The 21,467-nt window shown below is 40.2% G+C and overlaps 1 protein-coding gene across 16 annotated transcripts in view; it reads right to left on the bottom strand.

Annotated features, from left to right (window-relative positions):
• LRR (Leucine-rich repeat) overlaps positions 1–21,467 on the bottom strand; it is a 258,329-nt gene that overhangs the window by 199,510 nt on the left and 37,352 nt on the right. For all 16 annotated transcript variants that reach the window (XM_071686586.1, XM_071686593.1, XM_071686594.1 and 13 more), the window contains 2 exons: positions 5,631–5,795; positions 3,114–3,208 (listed from right to left, as the gene is read on the bottom strand). In XM_071686586.1, the coding sequence (XP_071542687.1) occupies positions 3,114–3,208; positions 5,631–5,795 (260 nt within the window). The remainder of the gene's footprint in view (positions 1–3,113; positions 3,209–5,630; positions 5,796–21,467) is intronic.

The following is a 21,467-nucleotide window of genomic DNA, read 5'->3' as shown; positions in this document are numbered from 1 at the left end:
CGCCATCTCAGTTGTTAACTCTAACTCTATTACCAAGAGAAATATCATTGAATCTTCTATTATTAGATACACAAAGAATTATAATCTTAATATTAGTGATGGTCTGTACAAATTTGATAACTTTATTGTTGATAAGATTTGTAAAATGATAAGTTTATGAACGCTCGTTGTATGTTTTGGACAATCACATGTTTACCAAATGGCGTCCTAGCTTCATCTCTTTGATGTATATCAACTGACTATTATTTCTCTCTTGTGTCTCCCCTGATGATGTGATTATTACACGAAAGTGCACTTGGGAACTTTTCGTGTTTCATTTTCCCCGTGGACTCATAGGAATATCTTGATCACGCGCATAATTGTGATCCTTTCCAAAATGTATACGTATACATTGGATATAAATATATGTAAGCAAATAGCAATACTATATGCCTCCAATTCTTCTGCCACTTGGTGATATCGTGAAAGGTTGGCATGATGACCATGAAGTCTTTTACAAGTGCCTACTTGGACTCATCCTTAGTCAACCTCTAGCACAACTCCATCTTCTTTTAAAGGCTTAAGACATTCCTCTTGCACTTTGTGTGAGATATAGACAGCCTTGAGGAGCTGTCAGGCAATTGCTGATGATGTAGGCAAGGGGCCACTGTCCAAAAGAGTAATCAAGGGTGCACAAAATACATAAATGTGCAAGTCTAGCACACAACATCATGCCAAAGCGCACATGGACGATGGTAAACAATCACCAGCACCACAAAACATCAGGTGTGCACATGATATAAAATAGTTTTACATATCTTTTTAATTTTCTGAACAAATTACAGATAGAGGTTTTACTGCATATATTCTTTTAATATCTGATCACCATTTCCTGTGTTAGCAGGGTAGCACCAGGAACAGATGAGGAAAAGCTGCATTCAGTAACATCTATTCTCTAGCTGTCCTTTGTAATGCACTGAAATTGCAGCTCCCTATCCACAAATGGGCCCAACAGACCTATTCATGGTCTACCCTGATTGCTTCACATGTCCTGGCTCAGTCTACCAACAGCATGTTGACTTCTGTACACCACATAGTTCCAATTCACTCTACCCCATGCACATCTTTCACCCTCATGTTTGTTCAGACCCTGATCATTCAAAATCATTTTCACTCCATCCTTCCATCTCCAATTTGGTCTCCCCCTTCTCCTTATTTCCTCCACTTCTAACAAATATAACCTCTTTGTTAACTTTTCCTCACCCATTCTCTCAATTTGCCCAAGCCATTTCAGCACATTCTCTTCAGCTCTCTCAACCCCATCCTTTTATTACCACACATCTCTCTCTTTCCCTTTTATCACTTATTCAATCAAACCACCTTACACCACATGGTGTCCTCACACATTTCATTTCCAACACATCCTCCCTAGTCTGCACACCTTCACCTATAGTCCACGCTTTGCTTCCATATCACACCGTTGGGACTACTAAACCTTCAAACATACCCATTTTTGCTGCCCTACCACACAAAAACCTCTCTTTCCACACATTCTTTAGTAGCCCTAAAACCTTAGCCGTCTCCCCTACCCTATGACTCACTTCTGCCTCCATGGTTCCATTTGCTGCCATGTTCACTTGTAGATACCTAATACATTTAACTTCCTCCAATTTTTCTCCATTCAAGCTTACACTCTGAATACCTCATTCCTAAACCCTGATAAACCCAATAACCTTCCTTTAATTCAAAATTACTCTAAACTTCCTCCATTCAAACTCTTCCAAAATCAGTCATCAACTAGTACAGGTTCTCACTCAAATCTGTCACCGGTGCAGTACTATCAGCAAATAACAACTGACTCACTCCCCAAGCCCCTTCATACCCTACAGATGGCATACTTACCCTATCATCTTTGTCCCCCTTGCTTTCATACAATGGCATTGTATATGCATTATACGGGCACCTCAACACAATCCACATTCTACATCAATACTATCCACTTCAGCTGCCTTGCCACATTTCACTGCAAGTACGACTTTCACCATCTCTTTCCTCACTCTCCATGACTCTCTCACTTCGTATACCACCCCAAACAAAACATCCTACATCTAACGTCCAACCAGCAAACATTCAACAGTCCTTCAAAACAGACATTCCATCTTACTTCATCACTAACTGTTACCACTTCCCATTTGCCTCTTTCACCAAAGCTCCCATATGTTCTATTGTTTTCACACACTATTAACCTCCTTCCAAAATATTTTATTACCATAAACTAACATCAACACTTACTTGCTTTCCTTTTCAACCCCTGCACCTCTTCTTCATAGCAGTAAAATTGTAATATTATTTACAAGATGTATACAGTATCATAAGGCAATCATCTATGAATAGATGCACGTAAAAAAAAAAGAACAAAAACAGTGTTAAATTGATTATTATCATAAATATTCAAATACTAGATTCTCGAGAATAAGAAATTCCTTGCAACTTAAGATTAACATGTGGGGTTGTTCAGGTCGGCTGGTCGTTCCTTGCTCACGGTGGTGAGGGGAATGTGTACATAACTAAGTCTCCAGTTAAGGGCGAAAGCCTTACTCAAGGTACAGGACAAAGATGGATGACACATCCATGACATCAAGTTGCTGCACCTGATGCTCAATTCTGGATCTTATTTCAGCGCAACTCAATTATTATACATTATGCTTTTTTATACCTTTCTTCTTAGCATAATCATATTCACAATATTTTTCTTTCAAAAATAGAAAAAAAATAGCTACACACAGCAGACAAAAAATTCAGCTTCTAGAGCAACAGTGAATGGGTTAACTATTACGTCCATTTTCCTATATTTCAGAAATCTGCTTCATTGACAATATCTTCCATATATTGCAGACTACACGGTACTTCACGCATTTCCCAATCAAATTAATAAAACAAACATAAAGATAATTCAAACATACTCCTTCAAAAGTAATAAAGGATGTGAGGCTCCATGCTAGGTAATGAGCAAAAGAAAATTAAAGCCTTGATGAGATTTTTCTTACTATCCATTATCATTTTTCACAATACAACAAACTACACACACACACACTGAAAATTTCTAGATAACAATGGCCATACCAAGAACTCACCTTTATCTTCTAGTGGATTGTGTGAGAGGTCGAGTTTCTGCAGTGGAATGTTACTATTGGACAAGAGTGCCAACGACAGCTTGTTAGCAAATTCACTGAAAGGGGAGAAAAAATATTTGTAATCATAGCTTAGAGATTTTGTAGTAAACTGGATAGTTCATCTTCCAGATGGACATGAGGATGAAAAGTCACTTGAGAAAGATAAATGCTGCCTTGCCATGAGTAACCTTTATAACAAATTTTTTGTATACTTTTTCATACTTACCATTTCCAGCATTAGCAAGGCAGCACCAAGAACAAAGAAAAGGTCTCACTTGCATATATCCATTCTTTGGTTATCATGCGTAATGTTCCAAAAATATAACCCCTTATCCACAGTATGACCCCACAGACTTTTCCATGGTTTTCCCAGCTGTTTTACATGCCACTGACAGCGCGTCAATGGACATGCCCTTCACCTTCCTGCATGTTCAAGCCCTGACCACTCAAAACTTATTCACCGTATCTTTCCATCTCCAATTTGCTCTCCCCCTCTACTTGTCCCTCCACTTCTGACATATATATCCTCTGTCAACCTCTCCTCACTCATTCTCTCTGTATGTCCAAACTATTACAGCTAACCCTCTTCACCTTTCTTAACCATACTTCTCTCTTAACCTAACATTAATTACTTGATTGAGCCTCCTTACACCACATACTATACTCAAAACAATTCATTTCTAATAGTCACCCTCTTTAATATAATCTCATCCATAATCCATGCCTCGCACCCATACAACATTGTTGTTAATAACATACCTTCAAACATACCTATTTTTGCCCTCCCAGATACTGACCTCTCTTTTCACACATTCCTAAAAGCTCCCAGAACCTTTATCCCTCTCACCCAGCCTTTGGTTCACTTCTATGGTTTCATTTGCTGCCATGTCCCCTTGCAGGTATCTAAAATACTTAACTTCAAGTTTTCTCCATTCCAGCACAGACCCTAACTAACTGTCTCCGTTTATTGTTAAACCTAATAACCTTGCTTTTATTCACATTTACCTTCAATTTTCTCTTTTCACACACTTTCCAACACTCATACACAAAATGCTGTGGTCTCTCACTTGAGTTTGCCACCAGTGCCACATCAATGGCAAACAAATGATTCACTTCCAAGGTCCCCCTCAACCCTTACAAACTGCATATCTAACCCTCTCTCAAAGACCCTTGCATTTACCATCCTCACTATCACAAATGTTTGAGGCATGAAAATGTCTCCCTGGCCTCCTCTCATCACAATGCCACCCTGACATTCTATGACCAATATGCCATCATGGTTTCAAAATCTTTAAAAACCTTTCTTTATACTTATTTGGAGCTTTTCTTGTCTTAACTACCATCATAATCAGCACTATTTCCAAATCTTGCAACACAAGCTATTTTGATTCTTCTAATGTTAGCCTTTATTCACAGAATGTCATCCACACAAACAAACTTATTCACTTTCTGTATCCCACTCCCTTATCCAGGATTAACTGCATATGTCCTATATATGTAACATTAAGATATAACAGTTGGGTGGCACATGTGGGGAGGTCACACACATTTTTTCTTTGGATATAATCTAGTTCTCTACCCATCATCTCTATCAAAGTCCTCTATTGCCCTAGGATTATATACAGAAAAAATTAGGTGTAGGTGTTGCATGATTTCTTCCATATGCATGAGTTCACTAGGGATGCCTCCCTTGTAGGTCTCTCTCCTCCTTTAATGATCCCACTAAAATGATTCTGTAAGTCACTTATTCCATCAAAGTTCTCACATTCTTCACTTTCCTCAATTATATATTTTTAAGAGGATCACAGTGTAAAACCTGTAGTTTGACCCTGTGATAATAATAGTAGTTGCAAGGGATTTTAGGAATGCAGAATATTTTCCTATGCCTTCCAGGCCATGAAAAATATTACTATAGGTTAATGGCATGATAAGCTGGATATTCAAAAAGAGGCGAGATAAGTTAGCACATCAAGAGATGCATCTGCTGTTCTCTAAGAGAACATTATATGGTGTCAGCTGCTATTCTCTAACAGAACATCAACTGACATCAGCAGCTCTCTTCTAAGAGAACATTAATTGATGTCAGCTGCTGTTAAGGGGATATGAAGAAGACATTTCTAAAATAAAGTATCAATAAAACAGGGAATAAGCACAAAACAGCATGACATTGTTTAAAACATAAAATAAGCATAAAACAGCATGTGGACAAACAAAAATCATAAGAAAACATCACTAAAAGGGAAACTTTATAATGCAGAATGCAACAAGAATAGAGTAAAATACTAATCTAAACACCTCCTTCCAAGATTTAGCTTGCATTAATATTCTCACTATAAGCCTTACAATAAACAGTCACAATGTTGTTCTATGCTGAGTGGTTCACTAATACAATTGCTCTCAGTCACAAAGGTTACAATTTAAATAAATCCATGAACTTTACTATTTAAATGCAACATAGGCTTAGTTGATGATACTTACGCTTTGGCACCAATATTATCTAAATATACTTCTTCTAAGCTAAGTGACTTGCTGACAACATGTAAAATACGTTCTATTGCTTCATGGGAGAGTTTACTGTGGCTAGCCCGGAGCTTGCGAAACCATGTATTGTACTCAAGGGCACTAATGATGGGGATGAGGTCTCTGAAAAGAAACAATGAAACTATTTATTCATTTAAGATCCATTATCAAAATCAAATGAATTATCTACTCTGAACAATATTCAAACATTCATGTATAAATAACTTATTCTTTCAATTACAATATATATTTTAGCTTCTTATGACCCTCAAACAAAATTGAAAGTTTTAGTATCTTCTTACTCCATGTCCTTGTAAAACAGCACAAACCAGAGCGCCAAACTGAAGAATTATTTTGGAAAACCTCTTCATTGCTGTGATTCTAGTCACATGAGTGTGAAAAACAGATTCCTAGCTTAGATAGTGAGAGTCAAAGATGCTCTAAAAAATAATAATCTCATGCACTTTCATATGCAAAGCCTAGATAACTCACATAGGATATGCTGTACAAGATCAAACAAGTACAGAAGCTCACAATCATGAGTGGCTTTCTACTTATGTACAACTAATGTACCAACCTCACATTTTTGGTCGATGCAGTGTCATGCATCCCTGATCTCAAACAACTCCAAACATTTAGTGCCAGTGCCCCACACACCTACTTACTAAAACACTTTCTTTCTACCTCATTTTATGTCTTCTCTTGCTTCCTTTCATCCTTTTTTGAATAACGCACTTCACTATTTCTGCACTCATCCCTTCTACTCCTGCATATCACCATGAAACTTCACTAAAAGGCACATACAGGTATTTACTTTTGCATGATTCTTTACTCTATTTCATGCCAACTCATACTCTTCCACCTATAGCTCACTCACCCACATTGGCATACGCAGAGTCTTCCTGCGTGTGGCAACAATGAAGGAAAAAAAAAGTCACTTTTGGCAATGCTGTATCAATGGACAAAAAGGAGCACATCTTGTCGAAGAACTACTCACTCCAAAGGAGTCTATTTCTTTGAAACCAATGTAATGCAGCCTTTGGGACTGTGGGAATCCCATAAAAGTGGTCCTGAGGTTATATAATAATGATAATAATAATAATAATAATAACTTTTTTTCCATAATACTTAGCGAGGTAGCACAAGGAAACAGACAAAAGAATGGCCCAACCCACCCACATACACATGTATATACATACACGTACACACACAGCACATATACATATCTATACGTCTCAATGTATACATATATATATACACGCACAGACATATAAATATATACACATGTACATAATTAATAATTATTTATTTATTCATTTATTTTCCTTTGTCGCTGTCTCCTGCATTTGCGAGGTAGCGCAAGGAAACAGACGAAAGAAATGGCCCAACCCACCCCCATACACATGTATATACATACACATCCACACACGCAAATATACATACCTATACATCTCAATGTACACATATATATACACACACAAACATATACATATATACACATGTACATAATTCATACTGTCTGCCTTTATTCATTCCCGTCACCACCCCACCACACATGAAATGAAAACCCCCTCCCCCACATGTACGAGAGGTTGCGCTAGGAAAAGACAACAAAGGCCACATTCGTTCACACTCAGTCTCTAGCTGTCACGTATAATGCAATAAAACCACAGCTCCCTTTCCACATCCAGGCCCCACAAAACTTTCCATGGTTTACCCCAGACGCTTCACATGCCCTGGTTCAATCCATTGACAGCATGTCGATCCCGGTATCCCACATCGTTCCAATTCACTCTATTCCTTGCACGCCTTTCACCCTCCTGCATGTTCAGGCCCCGTTCGCTCAAAATCTTTTCACTTCATCTTTCCACCTCCAATTTGGTCTCCCACTTCCCCTTGTTCCCTCCGCTACTGACACATATCCTCTTTGTCAATCTTTCCTCTCATTCTCTCCATGTGACCAAACCATTTCAAAACACCCTCTTCTGCTCTCTCAACCACACTCTTTTTATTACCACACATCTCTCTTACCCTTTCATTACTTACTCAATCAAACCACCTCACACCACATATTGTCCTCAAACATCTCATTTCCAGCACATCCACCCTCCTCCACAAAACTCTATCTATAACCCACACCTTGCAACCATATAACATTGTTGGAACCACTATTCCATCAAACATACCCATTTTTGCTTTCTAAAATAATGTTCTCGACTTCCACACATTCTTCAACACTTCCAGAACTTTCACCCCCTCCCCCACCCTATGATTCACTTCCGTTTCCATGGTTCCATCTGATGCCAAATCCACTCCCAGATATCTAAAACACTTCACTTCCTCCAGTTTTTCTCCATTCAAACTTACCCCCCAATTGACAATAATAAAAATGGAAATGGTGAAGAGCTTGTAGATTTATGTGCTGAAAAAGGACCGGTGATTGGGAATACCTGGTTTAAAAAAGAGAGATATACATCATTATACACATGTAAGTAGGAGAGATGGCCAGAGAGCATTATTGGATTACGTGTTAATTGATAGGCGTGCGAAAGAGAGACTTTTGGATGTTAATGTGCTGAGAGGTGCAACTGGAGGGATGTCTGATTATTATCCTGTGGAGGCGAAGGTGAAGATTTGTAGAGGTTTTCAGAAAAGAAGAGAGAATGTTGGGGTGAAGAGAGTGGTGAGAGTAAGTGAGCTTGGGAAGGAGACTTGTGTGAGGAAGTACCAGGAGAGAATGAGGACAGAATGGAAAAAGGTGAGAACAAAGGAGGTAAGGGGAGTGGGGGAGGAATGGGATGTATTTAGGGAATCAGTGATGGCTTGCGCAAAAGATGCTTGTGGCATGAGAAGCGTGGGAGGTGGGCAGATTAGAAAGGGTAGTGAGTGGTGGGATGAAGAAGTAAGATTATTAGTGAAAGAGAAGAAGCATCTGGACGATTTTTGCAGGGAAATCATGCAAATGAGTGGGAGATGTATAAAAGAAAGAGGCAGGAGGTCAAGAGAAAGGTGCAAGAGGTGAAAAAGAGGGCAAATGAGGGTTGGGGTGAGAGAGTATCATTAAATTTTAGGGAGAATAAAAAGATGTTTTGGAAGGAGGTAAATAAAGTGCGTAAGACATGGGAACAAATGGGAACTTCAGTGAAGGTGGTTAATGGGGAGATGATAACAAGTAGTGGTGATGCGAGAAGGAGATGGAGTGAGTATTTTGAAGGTTTGTTGAATGTGTTTGATGATAGAGTGGCAGATATAGGGTATTTTGGTCGAGGTGGTGTGCAAAGTGAGAGGGTTAGGGAAAATGATTTGGTAAACAGAGAAGAGGTAGGAAAAGCTTTGCGGAAGATGAAAGCCGGCAAGGCAGCGGGTTTGGATGGTATTGCAGAGGCATTTATTAAAAAAGTTGGTGACTGTATTGTTGACTGGTTGGTAAGGTTATTTAATGTATGTATGATTCATGGTGAGGTGCCTGAGGACTGGTGGAATGCTTGCATAGAGCCATTGTACAAAGGCAAAGGGGACAAAGGTGAGTGCTCAAATTACAGAGGTATAAGTTTGTTGAGTATTCCTGGGTAATTAAATGGGAAGGTATTGATTGAGCGGGTGAAGGCATGTACAGAGCATCAGATTGGGGAAGAGTAGTGTGGCTTCAGAAGTGGTAGAGGATGTGTGGATCATGTGTTTGCTTTGAAGAATGTTTGTGAGAAATACTTAGAAAAGCAAATGGATTTGTATGTAGCATTTATGGATCTGGAGAAGGCATATGATAGAGTTGATAGAGATGCTTTGTGGAAGGTATTAAGAATATATGGTGTGGGAGGCAAGTTGTTAGAAGCAGCGAAAAGTTTTTATCGAGGATGTAAGGCATGTGTACATGTAGGAAGAGAGGAAAGTGACTAGTTCTCAGTGAATGTAGGTTTGCGGCAGGGGTGTGTGATGTCTCCATGGTTGTTTAATTTGTTTATGGATGGGGTTGTTAGGGAGGTGAATGCAAGAGGTTTGGAAAGAGGGGCAAGTATGCAGTCTGTTGTGGATGAGAGCTTGGGAAGCGAGTCAGTTGTTGTTTGCTGATGATACAGCACTGGTGGCTGATTCATGTGAGAAACTGCAGAAGCTGGTGACTGAGTTTGGTAAAGTGTGTGAAAGTAGAAAGTTGAGAGTAAATGTGAATAAGAGCAAGGTTATTAGGCACAGTAGGATTGAGGGTCAAGTCAATTGGGAGGTAAGTTTGAATAGAGAAAAACTGGAGGAAGTGAAGTGTTTTAGATATCTGGGAGTGGATTTGGCAGAGGATGGAACCATGGAAGCAGAAGTGAGTCATAGGGTGGGGGAGGAAGCAAAAATTCTGGGAGCGTTGAAGAATGTGTGGAAGTCGAGAACTTTATCTCGGAAAGCAAAAATGGGTATGTTTGAAGGAATAGTGGTTCCAACAATGCTGTATGGTTGTGAGGCGTGGGCTATGGATAGATTTGTGCGCAGGAGGGTGGATGTGCTAGAAATGAGATGTTTGAGGACAATATGCAGTGTGAGGTGGTTTGATCGAGTAGGCAATAATAGGGTAAGAGAGATGTGCAGTAATAAAAAGAGTGTGGTTGAGAGAGCAGAAGTGGGTGTTTTGAAATGGTTTGGTCACATGGAGAGAATGAGTGAAGAGAGATTGACAAAGAGGATATATGTGTCAGAGGTGGAGGGAACGAGAACTGGGAGACCAAATTGGAGGTGGAAGGATTGAGTGAAAAAGATTTTGAGTGATTGGGGCCTGAACATGCAGGATGGTGAAAGGCGTGCAAGGAATAGAGTGAATTGGAACGATGTGGTATACCGGGGTCGACATGCTGTTAATGGATTGAACCAGGGCATGTGAAGCGTCTGAGGTAAACCATGGAAAGTTCTGTGGGGCCTGGATGTGGAAAGGGAGCCGTGGTTTCAGTGCATTATTACATGGCAGCTAGAGACTGAGTGTGAACGAATGTGGCCTTTATTGTCTTTTCCTAGTGCTACCTCACACACATGAGGGGGGAGGGGGTTGTTATTTCATGTGTGGCGGGGTGGTGATGGGAATTAATAAGGGCAGACAGTATTATGTACATGTGTACATATGTATATGTCTGTGTGTGTGTATATTTATATGTATACATTGAGATGTATAGGTATGTATATTTGCGTGTGTGGACGTGTACATATATACATGTGTTTGTGGGTGGGTTGGGCCATTCTTTCATTTGTTTCCTTGTGCTACCTCGCTAATGCGGGAGACAGCGACAAAGCAAAATTAAAAAAAAAAACGTTGAGATGTATAGGTATGTATACGTGTGTGTGTGTGTGTATATATATGTACATGCTGAGATGTATAGGTATGTATATGTGCATGTGTGGACGTGTATGTATATACATGTGTTTGTGGGTGGGTTGGGCCATTCTTTCATCTGTTTCCTTGCGCTACCTCGCTAACGTGGGAGACAGCGACAAAGTATAATAAAATAAATAAAATAAGCAAAATAAATATAAAAATAGTAATGAGAGGCAAGTGTTTTGGGAGCTGCTGAGTGAGTGTGTTAGCAGTTTTGATGCACAGGACCAGATTATAGTGATGGGTGCCATAGTCACCCATGTAAACTTATACATGTCCCTCTTTTTTTTAAACCAGGTATTCCTAATCACTAACCAGCATACAACCCCACAAGCTGTTTATCACTCCTATTTACCTTACTGAATACCACATGTCCCCCCAATTATGCCCTCAATTGCCACATTACTCATTCTTGCATTCACATCATCCATCAATTACATCTGATCTCTTGCATAAAAACTGCTTATACACTCGCTCACCTTTCTCCCAAATCATCTGCCTTTCAACTTCCTTCAAATCACCAGGCATAAAGGCACTAATAATTACCATCTCTCACAACCTAATTTCACTTTTACCCACATCAGTTTGGATCTCACTTTCCTACACTCTCACACACTACCACAGCTCCTCACATCAACCCCTGACTTCACCTCTCACACCAACCCCTAACCACCCATAAGACATTCTCAGACCATTATTTCCCTTTAACCTTCAGCTTTGTTTCATAAGGTCAAAACATTCAGATTCCTTACTTCAGATATAACATCCATCTCCCCCTTCTTCTCAACTTAATCTGACTCGCATACATTTAGATACCTAAGTCTAAGCCAGTAAGAAGGATGAGTACTCTTCACTTACTATCTTCTGCTCCTATCCATCTACATCTCTGATGCCCATTCCTGTCTGGAACTCCCTCAAGGAGGTGGCTATAGCAAAAGTCTATAACTGGTTAACTCTAGCACCATTTCTTAGCATTTAGTCTAATCTTCCAACCTACTACTTCTATTTAATGCTCCTACCATTTCACAAAAAGGCAGAGCTAGCACATAGCGCTCACTGCAGAAAAATCTAGAGTTACAAAGAATGAGTTGAGAGAGTTAAGTGTTGTTAAGTGATATGTGTGAAAAGGAGGAACTGCATTTTTGTGAAAAGAATGCCACCAGTTCTTATTCTGTTCCATCTTTTAGAAGTTGAAATATAAAAAGGGGTGTTTTCCACCCTACTCCTGCTCCTCTTAGTCACCTTCTACAACAGACAAGGAGTAGGGAGGTGAAATTCTTTCTTCCCACTCCAGGGATACTTTCAGATATTTTCAGATGTATCGCTTATTCATTACATTTCATTCATAAAACTGTCAAATATATGCATTATTCATATTTCTTATACACAGTTTTATTATTAATTACACAATGACCCAAGCCATCTACATATATGCCTACCATCACTTTATCCACCAGTTCTTATTCTGTTCCACCTTTTAGAAGTTGAAATATAAAAAGGGGTGTTTTCCACCCTACTCCTGCTTCTCTTAGTCGCCTTCTACAACACACAAGGAGTACGGAGATGAAATTCTTTCTTCCCACTCCAGGGATACTTTCAGATATTTTCAGATGTATCACATATTCATTACATTTCACTCATAAAACTGTCAAATATATGCATTATTCATATTTCTTGTACACAGTATAGTTATCAATTACACAATGACCTAAGCCACCTACATATATGCCTACCATCACTTTATCCACCAGTTCTTATTCTGTTCCACCTTTTAGAAGTTTAAATATAAAAAGGGGTGTTTTCCACCCTGCTCCTGCTCTTCTTAGTTGCCTTCCACAACACACAAGGAGTAGGGAGGTGAAATTCTTTCTTATCACTTCCCGGGATACTTTCAGATATTTTCAGATGTATCACTTATTCATTACATTTCATTCATAAAACTGTCAAATATATGCATCATTCATACTTCTTGTACACAGTTTAGTTATTAATTACACAATGACCCAAGCCATCTACATATATGCCTACCATCACTTTATCCACAACATTCCACTCATATTTCCTCTGTATCACAATCAAAAGCACTTTGCTGTGTTAAAATCATGTTCAACATACATCATACCAATATCACTACCATTAATGCCCTAGAGACAATCACTAATTTGCTAAGCTTAGCACACACAGCTGTATGGGTAATTTGCAGATATGAGCAAGCTAAAACACTTGGAAAAGGTAGGGCTGTACCTTCTTCCCCGGTATTATATGGGTAACCGACACCAAGATTTTTCAGGGCTAGCTATAACTGCTTGTGACTTAAGGCATCTCTGCAAACCAAAAAAGTGCAACTTCGAATTCAAGAGAGAGCAGGAGAAGGCAAAAAGTAAAAGTATGGATGCAAAAACCGTGCTGAAAACGTCAAACTACATTTACAAAAATCAAGGGGTTAAGCATAACTTTCTTCCATTTACACTCCACAGACATTCTGAAAAGAACTAAGCCTTGACAAAAGAAAAATATCATCAGAACAAAACATTTTATAAACTGCATTGGTGAAATACTTTTTAACACTTTAATGTAGAGTAAAACATTTGGCAAACATAACAAGTTATCAATATGTACTCATTCTGATAAATAATTTCCTGTAAATCAATATCAGCTAAGAAGTTCTCGAGTACTACTGGGGTACTACGAGCTTGCCTCCTGAATTATTTTCCAAAAGAAGGAACAGAGAAAAGAGCCAAATGAGTATCTTTTATCCTCTAAGGCTCAGTCATCTGTTCTGAATGCTACATCACTCACAAAGTACATAAAGAGAAGAAAGAAAATTATTATATTCATCAGTTCAAGTATCTTAAACATATGTCAGTAATGTTTTGTTTTAATAAATTTTTCACACATTAAAAAGTTAATTTGAATTTCAGTTATGAATGTTAAGCATTATCAGCAATGAGATCAATGAGATTTATTCTAAATGCTCATTCCATTTCAGTCAAACCATCATTTTAATAAACAATTAATGAATTTCAGAATTAGGCTGTTGATTTCTGGCTAATGTGAAAATAGTAAATTACTACATGAAAGTCTAAAAAAGTGTTAAACATTCAGGAAAAAAAGGCATTGCACCATAAAACCTGTCACACTAATGAAACTATGAGACTATATCTTAAGCATTTATCAATATTTAAGGGCTTCTGCAGACATATATGATTAGGTTATCCCCTCATTACACTGTCACTGACCTATAACAAGGTGACATTCACTTCAAAAACTTTTCTACTAACAAATATGAACAACAAGGGGTAACACACTAACTAATAATAAAAAAAAAATCAGAATATCAAAAAAAAATTTATGTATGTACAAATGTAGATAAAATAAAAGTGTGCATTACATGCCACGAGAACCTAATAACCTTGCTCTTATTCACATTTACTCTCAGCTTTCTTCTTGCACACACTTTACCAAACTCAGTCACCAACTTCTGTGGATTCTTACAAAAATCAGCCATCAGCGCTGTATCATCAGCAAACAACAACCAACTCACTTTCTAAGCTCTCTCATCCACAACAGACTGCATACTTGGCCCTTTCTCCAAAACTCTTGCATTCACCTCCCTAGCCACACCATCAATAAACAAATTAAACAACCATGGAGACATCATGCACCCCTGCCACAAACCTACATTCACTGGGAACCAATCACTATCCTCTCTTCCTACTCGTACACATGCCTTACATCCTTGGTAAAAGCATTTCACAGCTTCAAGAAACTTTCATCCCACACCACATACTCTTAGAGCCTTCCACAAAGCATCTCTATCCACCCTATCATATGCCAGCTCCAGATCCATAAATTTTTTTTTTTTCTTTTTTTTATACTTTGTCGCTGTCTCCCGCGTTTGCGAGGTAACGCAAGGAAACAGACGAAAGAAATGGCCCAACCCCCCCCCCATACACATGTACATACACACGTCCACACACGCAAATATACATACCTACACAGCTTTCCATGGTTTACCCCAGACGCTTCACATGCCTTGATTCAATCCACTGACAGCACGTCAAACCCTGTATACCACATCGCTCCAATTCACTCTATTCCTTGCCCTCCTTTCACCCTCCTGCATGTTCAGGCCCCGATCACACAAAATCTTTTTCACTCCATCTTTCCACCTCCAATTTGGTCTCCCTCTTCTCCTCGTTCCCTCCACCTCCGACACATATATCCTCTTGGTCAATCTTTCCTCACTCATTCTCTCCATGTGCCCAAACCATTTCAAAACACCCTCTTCTGCTCTCTCAACCACGCTCTTTTTATTTCCACACATCTCTCTTACCCTTACGTTACTTACTCGATCAAACCACCTCACACCACACATTGTCCTCAAACATCTCATTTCCAGCACATCCATCCTCCTGCGCACAACTCTATCCATAGCCCACGCCTCGCAACCATACAACATTGTTGGAACCACTATTCCTTCAAACATACCCATTTTTGCTTTCCGAGATAATGTTCTCGACTTCCACACATTTTTCAAGGCTCCCAAAATTTTCGCCCCCTCCCCCACCCTATGATCCACTTCCGCTTCCATGGTTCCATCCGCTGACAGATCCACTCCCAGATATCTAAAACACTTCACTTCCTCCAGTTTTTCTCCATTCAAACTCACCTCCCAATTGACTTTACCCTCAACCCTACTGTACCTAATAACCTTGCTCTTATTCACATTTACTCTTAACTTTCTTCTTCCACACACTTTACCAAACTCAGTCACCAGCTTCTGCAGTTTCTCACATGAATCAGCCACCAGCGCTGTATCATCAGCGAACAACAACTGACTCACTTCCCAAGCTCTCTCATCCCCAACAGACTTCATACTTGCCCCTCTTTCCAGGACTCTTGCATTTACCTCCCTAACAACCCCATCCATAAACAAATTAAACAACCATGGAGACATCACACACCCCTGCCGCAAACCTACATTCACTGAGAACCAATCACTTTCCTCTCTTCCTACACGTACACATGCCTTACATCCTCGATAAAAACTTTTCACTGCTTCTAACAACTTGCCTCCCACACCATATATTCTTAATACCTTCCACAGAGCATCTCTATCAACTCTATCATATGCCTTCTCCAGATCCATAAATGCTACATACAAATCCATTTGCTTTTCTAAGTATTTCTCACATACATTCTTCAAAGCAAACACCTGATCCACACATCCTCTACCACTTCTGAAACCGCACTGCTCTTCCCCAATCTGATGCTCTGTACATGCCTTCACCCTCTCAATCAATACCCTCCCATATAATTTACCAGGAATACTCAACAAACTTATACCTCTGTAATTTGAGCACTCACTCTTATCCCCTTTGCCTCTGTACAATGGCACTATGCACGCATTCCGCCAATCCTCAGGCACCTCACCATGAGTCATACATACATTAAATAACCTTACCAACCAGTCAACAATACAGTCACCCCCTTTTTTAATAAATTCCACTGCAATACCATCCAAACCTGCTGCCTTGCCGGCTTTCATCTTCCGCAAAGCTTTTACTACCTCTTCTCGGTTTACCAAATCATTTTCCCTAACCCTCTCACTTTGCACACCACCTCGACCAAAACACCCTATATCTGCCACTCTGTCATCAGACACATTCAACAAACCTTCAAAATACTCATTCCATCTCCTTCTCACATCACCACTACTTGTTATCACCTCCCCATTTACGCCCTTCACTGAAGTTCCCATTTGCTCCCTTGTCTTACGCACCCTATTTACCTCTTTCCAGAACATCTTTTTATTCTCCCTAAAATTTACTGATAGTCTCTCACCCCAACTCTCATTTGCCCTTTTTTTCACCTCTTGCACCTTTCTCTTGACCTCCTGTCTCTTTCTTTTATACTTCTCCCACTCAATTGCATTTTTTCCCTGCAAAAATCGTCCAAATGCCTCTCTCTTCTCTTTCACTAATACTCTTACTTCTTCATCCCACCACTCACTACCCTTTCTAAACAGCCCACCTCCCACTCTTCTCATGCCACAAGCATCTTTTGCGCAATCCATCACTGATTCCCTAAATACATCCCATTCCTCCCCCACTCCCCTTACTTCCATTGTTCTCACCTTTTTCCATTCTGTACACAGTCTCTCCTGGTACTTCCCCACACAGGTCTCCTTCCCAAGCTCACTTACTCTCACCACCTTCTTCACCCCAACATTCACTCCTCTTTTCTGAAAACCCATACTAATCTTCACCTTAGCCTCCACAAGATAATGATCAGACATCCCTCCAGTTGCACCTCTCAGCACATTAACATCCAAAAGTCTCTCTTTCGCACGCCTGTCAATTAACACGTAATCTAATAACGCTCTCTGGCCATCTCTCCTACTTACATAAGTATACTTATGTATATCTCGCTTTTTAAACCAGGTATTCCCAATCATCAGTCCTTTTTCAGCACATAAATCTACAAGCTCTTCACCATTTCCATTTACAACACTGAACACCCCATGCATACCAATTATTCCCTCAACTGCCACATTACTCACCTTTGCATTCAAATCACCCATCACTATAACCCGGTCTCGTGCATCAAAACCGCTAACACACTCATTCAGCTGCTCCCAAAACACTTGCCTCTCATGATCTTTCTTCTCATGCCCAGGTGCATATGCACCAATAATCACCCACCTCTCTCCATCAACTTTCAATTTTACCCATATTAATCGAGAATTTACTTTCTTACATTCTATCACATACTCCCACAACTCCTGTTTCAGGAGTATTGCTACTCCTTCCCTTGCTCTTGTCCTCTCACTAACCCCTGACTTCACTCCCCAGACATTTCCAAACCACTCCTCCCCTTTACCCTTGAGCTTCGTTTCACTCAGAGCCAAAACATCCAGGTTCCTTTCCTCAAACATACTACCTATCTCTCCTTTTTTCACATCTTGGTTACATCCACACACATTTAGGCACCCCACTCTGAGCCTTCGAGGAGGATGATCACTCCCCGCGTGACTCCTTCTTCTGTTTCCCATTTTAGAAAGTTAATACAAGGATCCATAAATGCTACATACAAATCCATTTGCTTCTCTAAGTATTTCTCACCTACATTCTTCAAAGCAAACACCTGATCCACACATCCTCTACCACTTCTGAAACCACACTGCTCTTCCCAGTCTGATGCTCTGTACATGCCTTCATCCTCTCAATCAATGCCCTCCCATATAATTTCCCAGGAATACTCAACAAACTTATACCTCTGTAATTTGGACACACCTTTATCCCCTTTGCCTTTGTACAATGGCACTATGTATGCATTTCGCCAATCCTCACACACTTCAATATGAACCATACATACATTGAATATCCTCACCAACCAGCCAACAACACAGTTGCCCCCTTTTTTAATATATTCCAAAGCAATACCATCCAAACCCGCCGCCATGCCGACTTTCATCTTCCACAAAGCTTTCACTAACTCTTCTGTTTACCAAACCATTCTCCCTGCTCCTCTCACTTTGCACTCCACCTTGACCAAAACAACATATCTGCCACTCTATCATCAAACTCATTCAACAAACCTTCAAAATATTCACTCCATCTCCTCACTTCACCACTACTTGTTATTACCTCCACATTAGCCCCCTTCACCAATGTTCCAAATGTTCTCTCGTCTTACACACTTCATTTACCTTCTTTCAAAACATCTTATTCTCCCAAAAATTTAATGATACTCTCTCATTCCAACTCTCATTTGCTCTCTTTTTCAACTCCTGCACCTTTCTCTTGACCTCCTGCCTCTTTCTTTTATAGATCTCGCAGTCATTTGCACTACTTTCCTCAAAAATCGTCCAAGTGCCTCTCTCTTCTCTTTCACTAACACTCTTACTTCTTCATCCCACCACTTACTACCCTTTCAAATCTGCCCATCTACCACCTTTCTCATGCCACAGGCATCTTTTGCGCAAGCCATCGCTGCTTCCCTAAATATATCCGATTCCTCCTTCACTCCCCTTACGTCAGTTGCTCTCACCTTTTTCCACTCTGCACTCAATCTCTCCTGGTGCTTCCTCACACAAGTCTCCTTTCTAAGCACACTTACTCTCACCACCTTCTTCACCCCAACATTCTCTCTTCTTTTCTGAAAACCTCTACAAATCTTCACCTTCGCCTCCACAAGATAATGATGAGACATCCCTCCATACTTAATCGCCGTCTCCTGTGCTAGCAAGGTAACGCAAGGAAACAGATGAAAGAATGGCCCAACCCACCCACATACACATGTATATACATAAATGCCCACACACACACACATATACCTATACATTTCAATGTATACATAAAAATACATATACATGCTTTCTTTTTCTTTCATACTATTCCCCATTTCCCACGTTAGCGAGGTAGCGTTAAGAACAGAGGACATATATACACATTTTACATATTCATACTTGCAGCCTTCATCCATTCCCATTGCCACCCCGCCACACATGAAATAGCCCCCCTAAGAAAAGAACTAAGAAAAGACACAAAAAGCTATATTCATTCAAACTCACTCTCTAGCTGTCATGTGTAATGCACCGAAACCACAGCTCCCTTTCCAAATCCAGGCCCTACAAAACTTTCCATGGTTTACCCCAGATGCTTCACATGCCCTGGTTCAGTCCATTGGCAGCATGTTCACCCTGGTATACCACATCGTTCCAATTCACTCTATTCCTTGCACGCCTTTCATCTTCCTGTATGCTCTAGCCCCGATCACTCAAAATCTTTTTCACTCCGTCCTTCCACCTCCAATTTGGTCTCCCTCTTCTCCTCATTCCCTCTACCTCTGACACATATATCCTCTGTAAATCTTTCCTCACTCATTCTTGAAAACTATATTTACTTAATAAATATCCTGTATTTTGTGGCAAATGATACACACCTTTTTTCTGAAACATGTGTTCCAAGTCACCTTGAACTTTATAAACTGAATGTCAAGTGAAGAAGGAATTGAGCACCAATATTAGCCTGAATCTCAAGTGACATTATATGACATGCAGGCTCTCACAACATCTGTATTATTAAACCAGTACTTTGTAAATTATCTTGAATAATCTATTTTATACAAAAGTAATCACTTGATTGTTGATGAAACACAGACCATGCTATGCTTTAGATGCCATAGTGGATGATCTAGTAAATGACCTCTCCCACCAGTGCCTGATGTACAAAGCTCCTCAATTCCCCTGCCAATATGTGAGGAATAAGGCTCCTTGCCTCTTCCACCAGTACCTGAGGAACAAGGCTCCTAACCTCCCCCATTAGTACCTGAGGAACAAGACTCCTTGCTTACTCTCCCATTAACTGAGGAGCAAGGCTCTTTCCCTCTCCCACCAGTACATGAGGAACAATGATCCTTGCTTTCCATACCAGTATCTGAGGAACAATTGCTCTTTCCTTCCCCCACCAATAACTGAGGAGCAAGGTGCCTCACCTCCTTCACCAGTATCTGAGGAACAAAGCTCCTTACTTCCCTAACAGGCTCCTCGACTCAGCCACCAGTACACGAGGAAGAAGGTTCCTTGCCTTCCACAATCAATCAACTGGATAAACTTCCTCCACCATTAAAAATGATACTTATAACAACAGTAACATAAAAAGAACCAGCCAGTCCACCATATCCTCAGTTGCAACAAAGGTTTCCCACACAAGGAATACACAACTGGAGATGATGGAGAGCAAGTCAGGTTGGTGTAGGTGTGCTGTTGGAACATGGTAGCAGTGATCAACAGTGTATAGATTAGAACATTTCCAGTTCTGAGAGGAGCATTCAAAGTGGTCATCTCATGGTTAAAATGTACATCTTACCAAGAAAATGACAGTATAAATCATTTTTTTTTTTTTTTTCATACCTCGTCGCTGTCTCCCGCGGTTGCGAGGTAGCGCAAGGAAACAGACGAAAGAAATGGCCCAACCCCCCCTCCCCCCATACACATGTACATACACACGTCCACACACGCAAATATACATACCTACACAGCTTTCCATGGTTTACCCCGGACGCTTCACATGCCTTGATTCAATCCACTGACAGCACGTCAACCCCTGTATACCACATCGCTCCAATTCACTCTATTCCTTGCCCTCCTTTCACCCTCCTGCATGTTCAGGCCCCGATCACACAAAATCCTTTTCACTCCATCTTTCCACCTCCAATTTGGTCTCCCTCTTCTCCTCGTTCCCTCCACCTCCGACACATATATCCTCTTGGTCAATCTTTCCTCACTCATTCTCTCCATGTGCCCAAACCATTTCAAAACACCCTCTTCTGCTCTCTCAACCACGCTCTTTTTATTTCCACACATCTCTCTTACCCTTACGTTACTTACTCGATCAAACCACCTCACACCACACATTGTCCTCAAACATCTCATTTCCAGC

This window comes from Panulirus ornatus, chromosome 42 (genome assembly GCF_036320965.1).
Source record: "Panulirus ornatus isolate Po-2019 chromosome 42, ASM3632096v1, whole genome shotgun sequence".
Taxonomy (NCBI): domain Eukaryota; kingdom Metazoa; phylum Arthropoda; class Malacostraca; order Decapoda; family Palinuridae; genus Panulirus; species Panulirus ornatus.
This window is presented reverse-complemented; position numbering and strand designations above follow the sequence as displayed.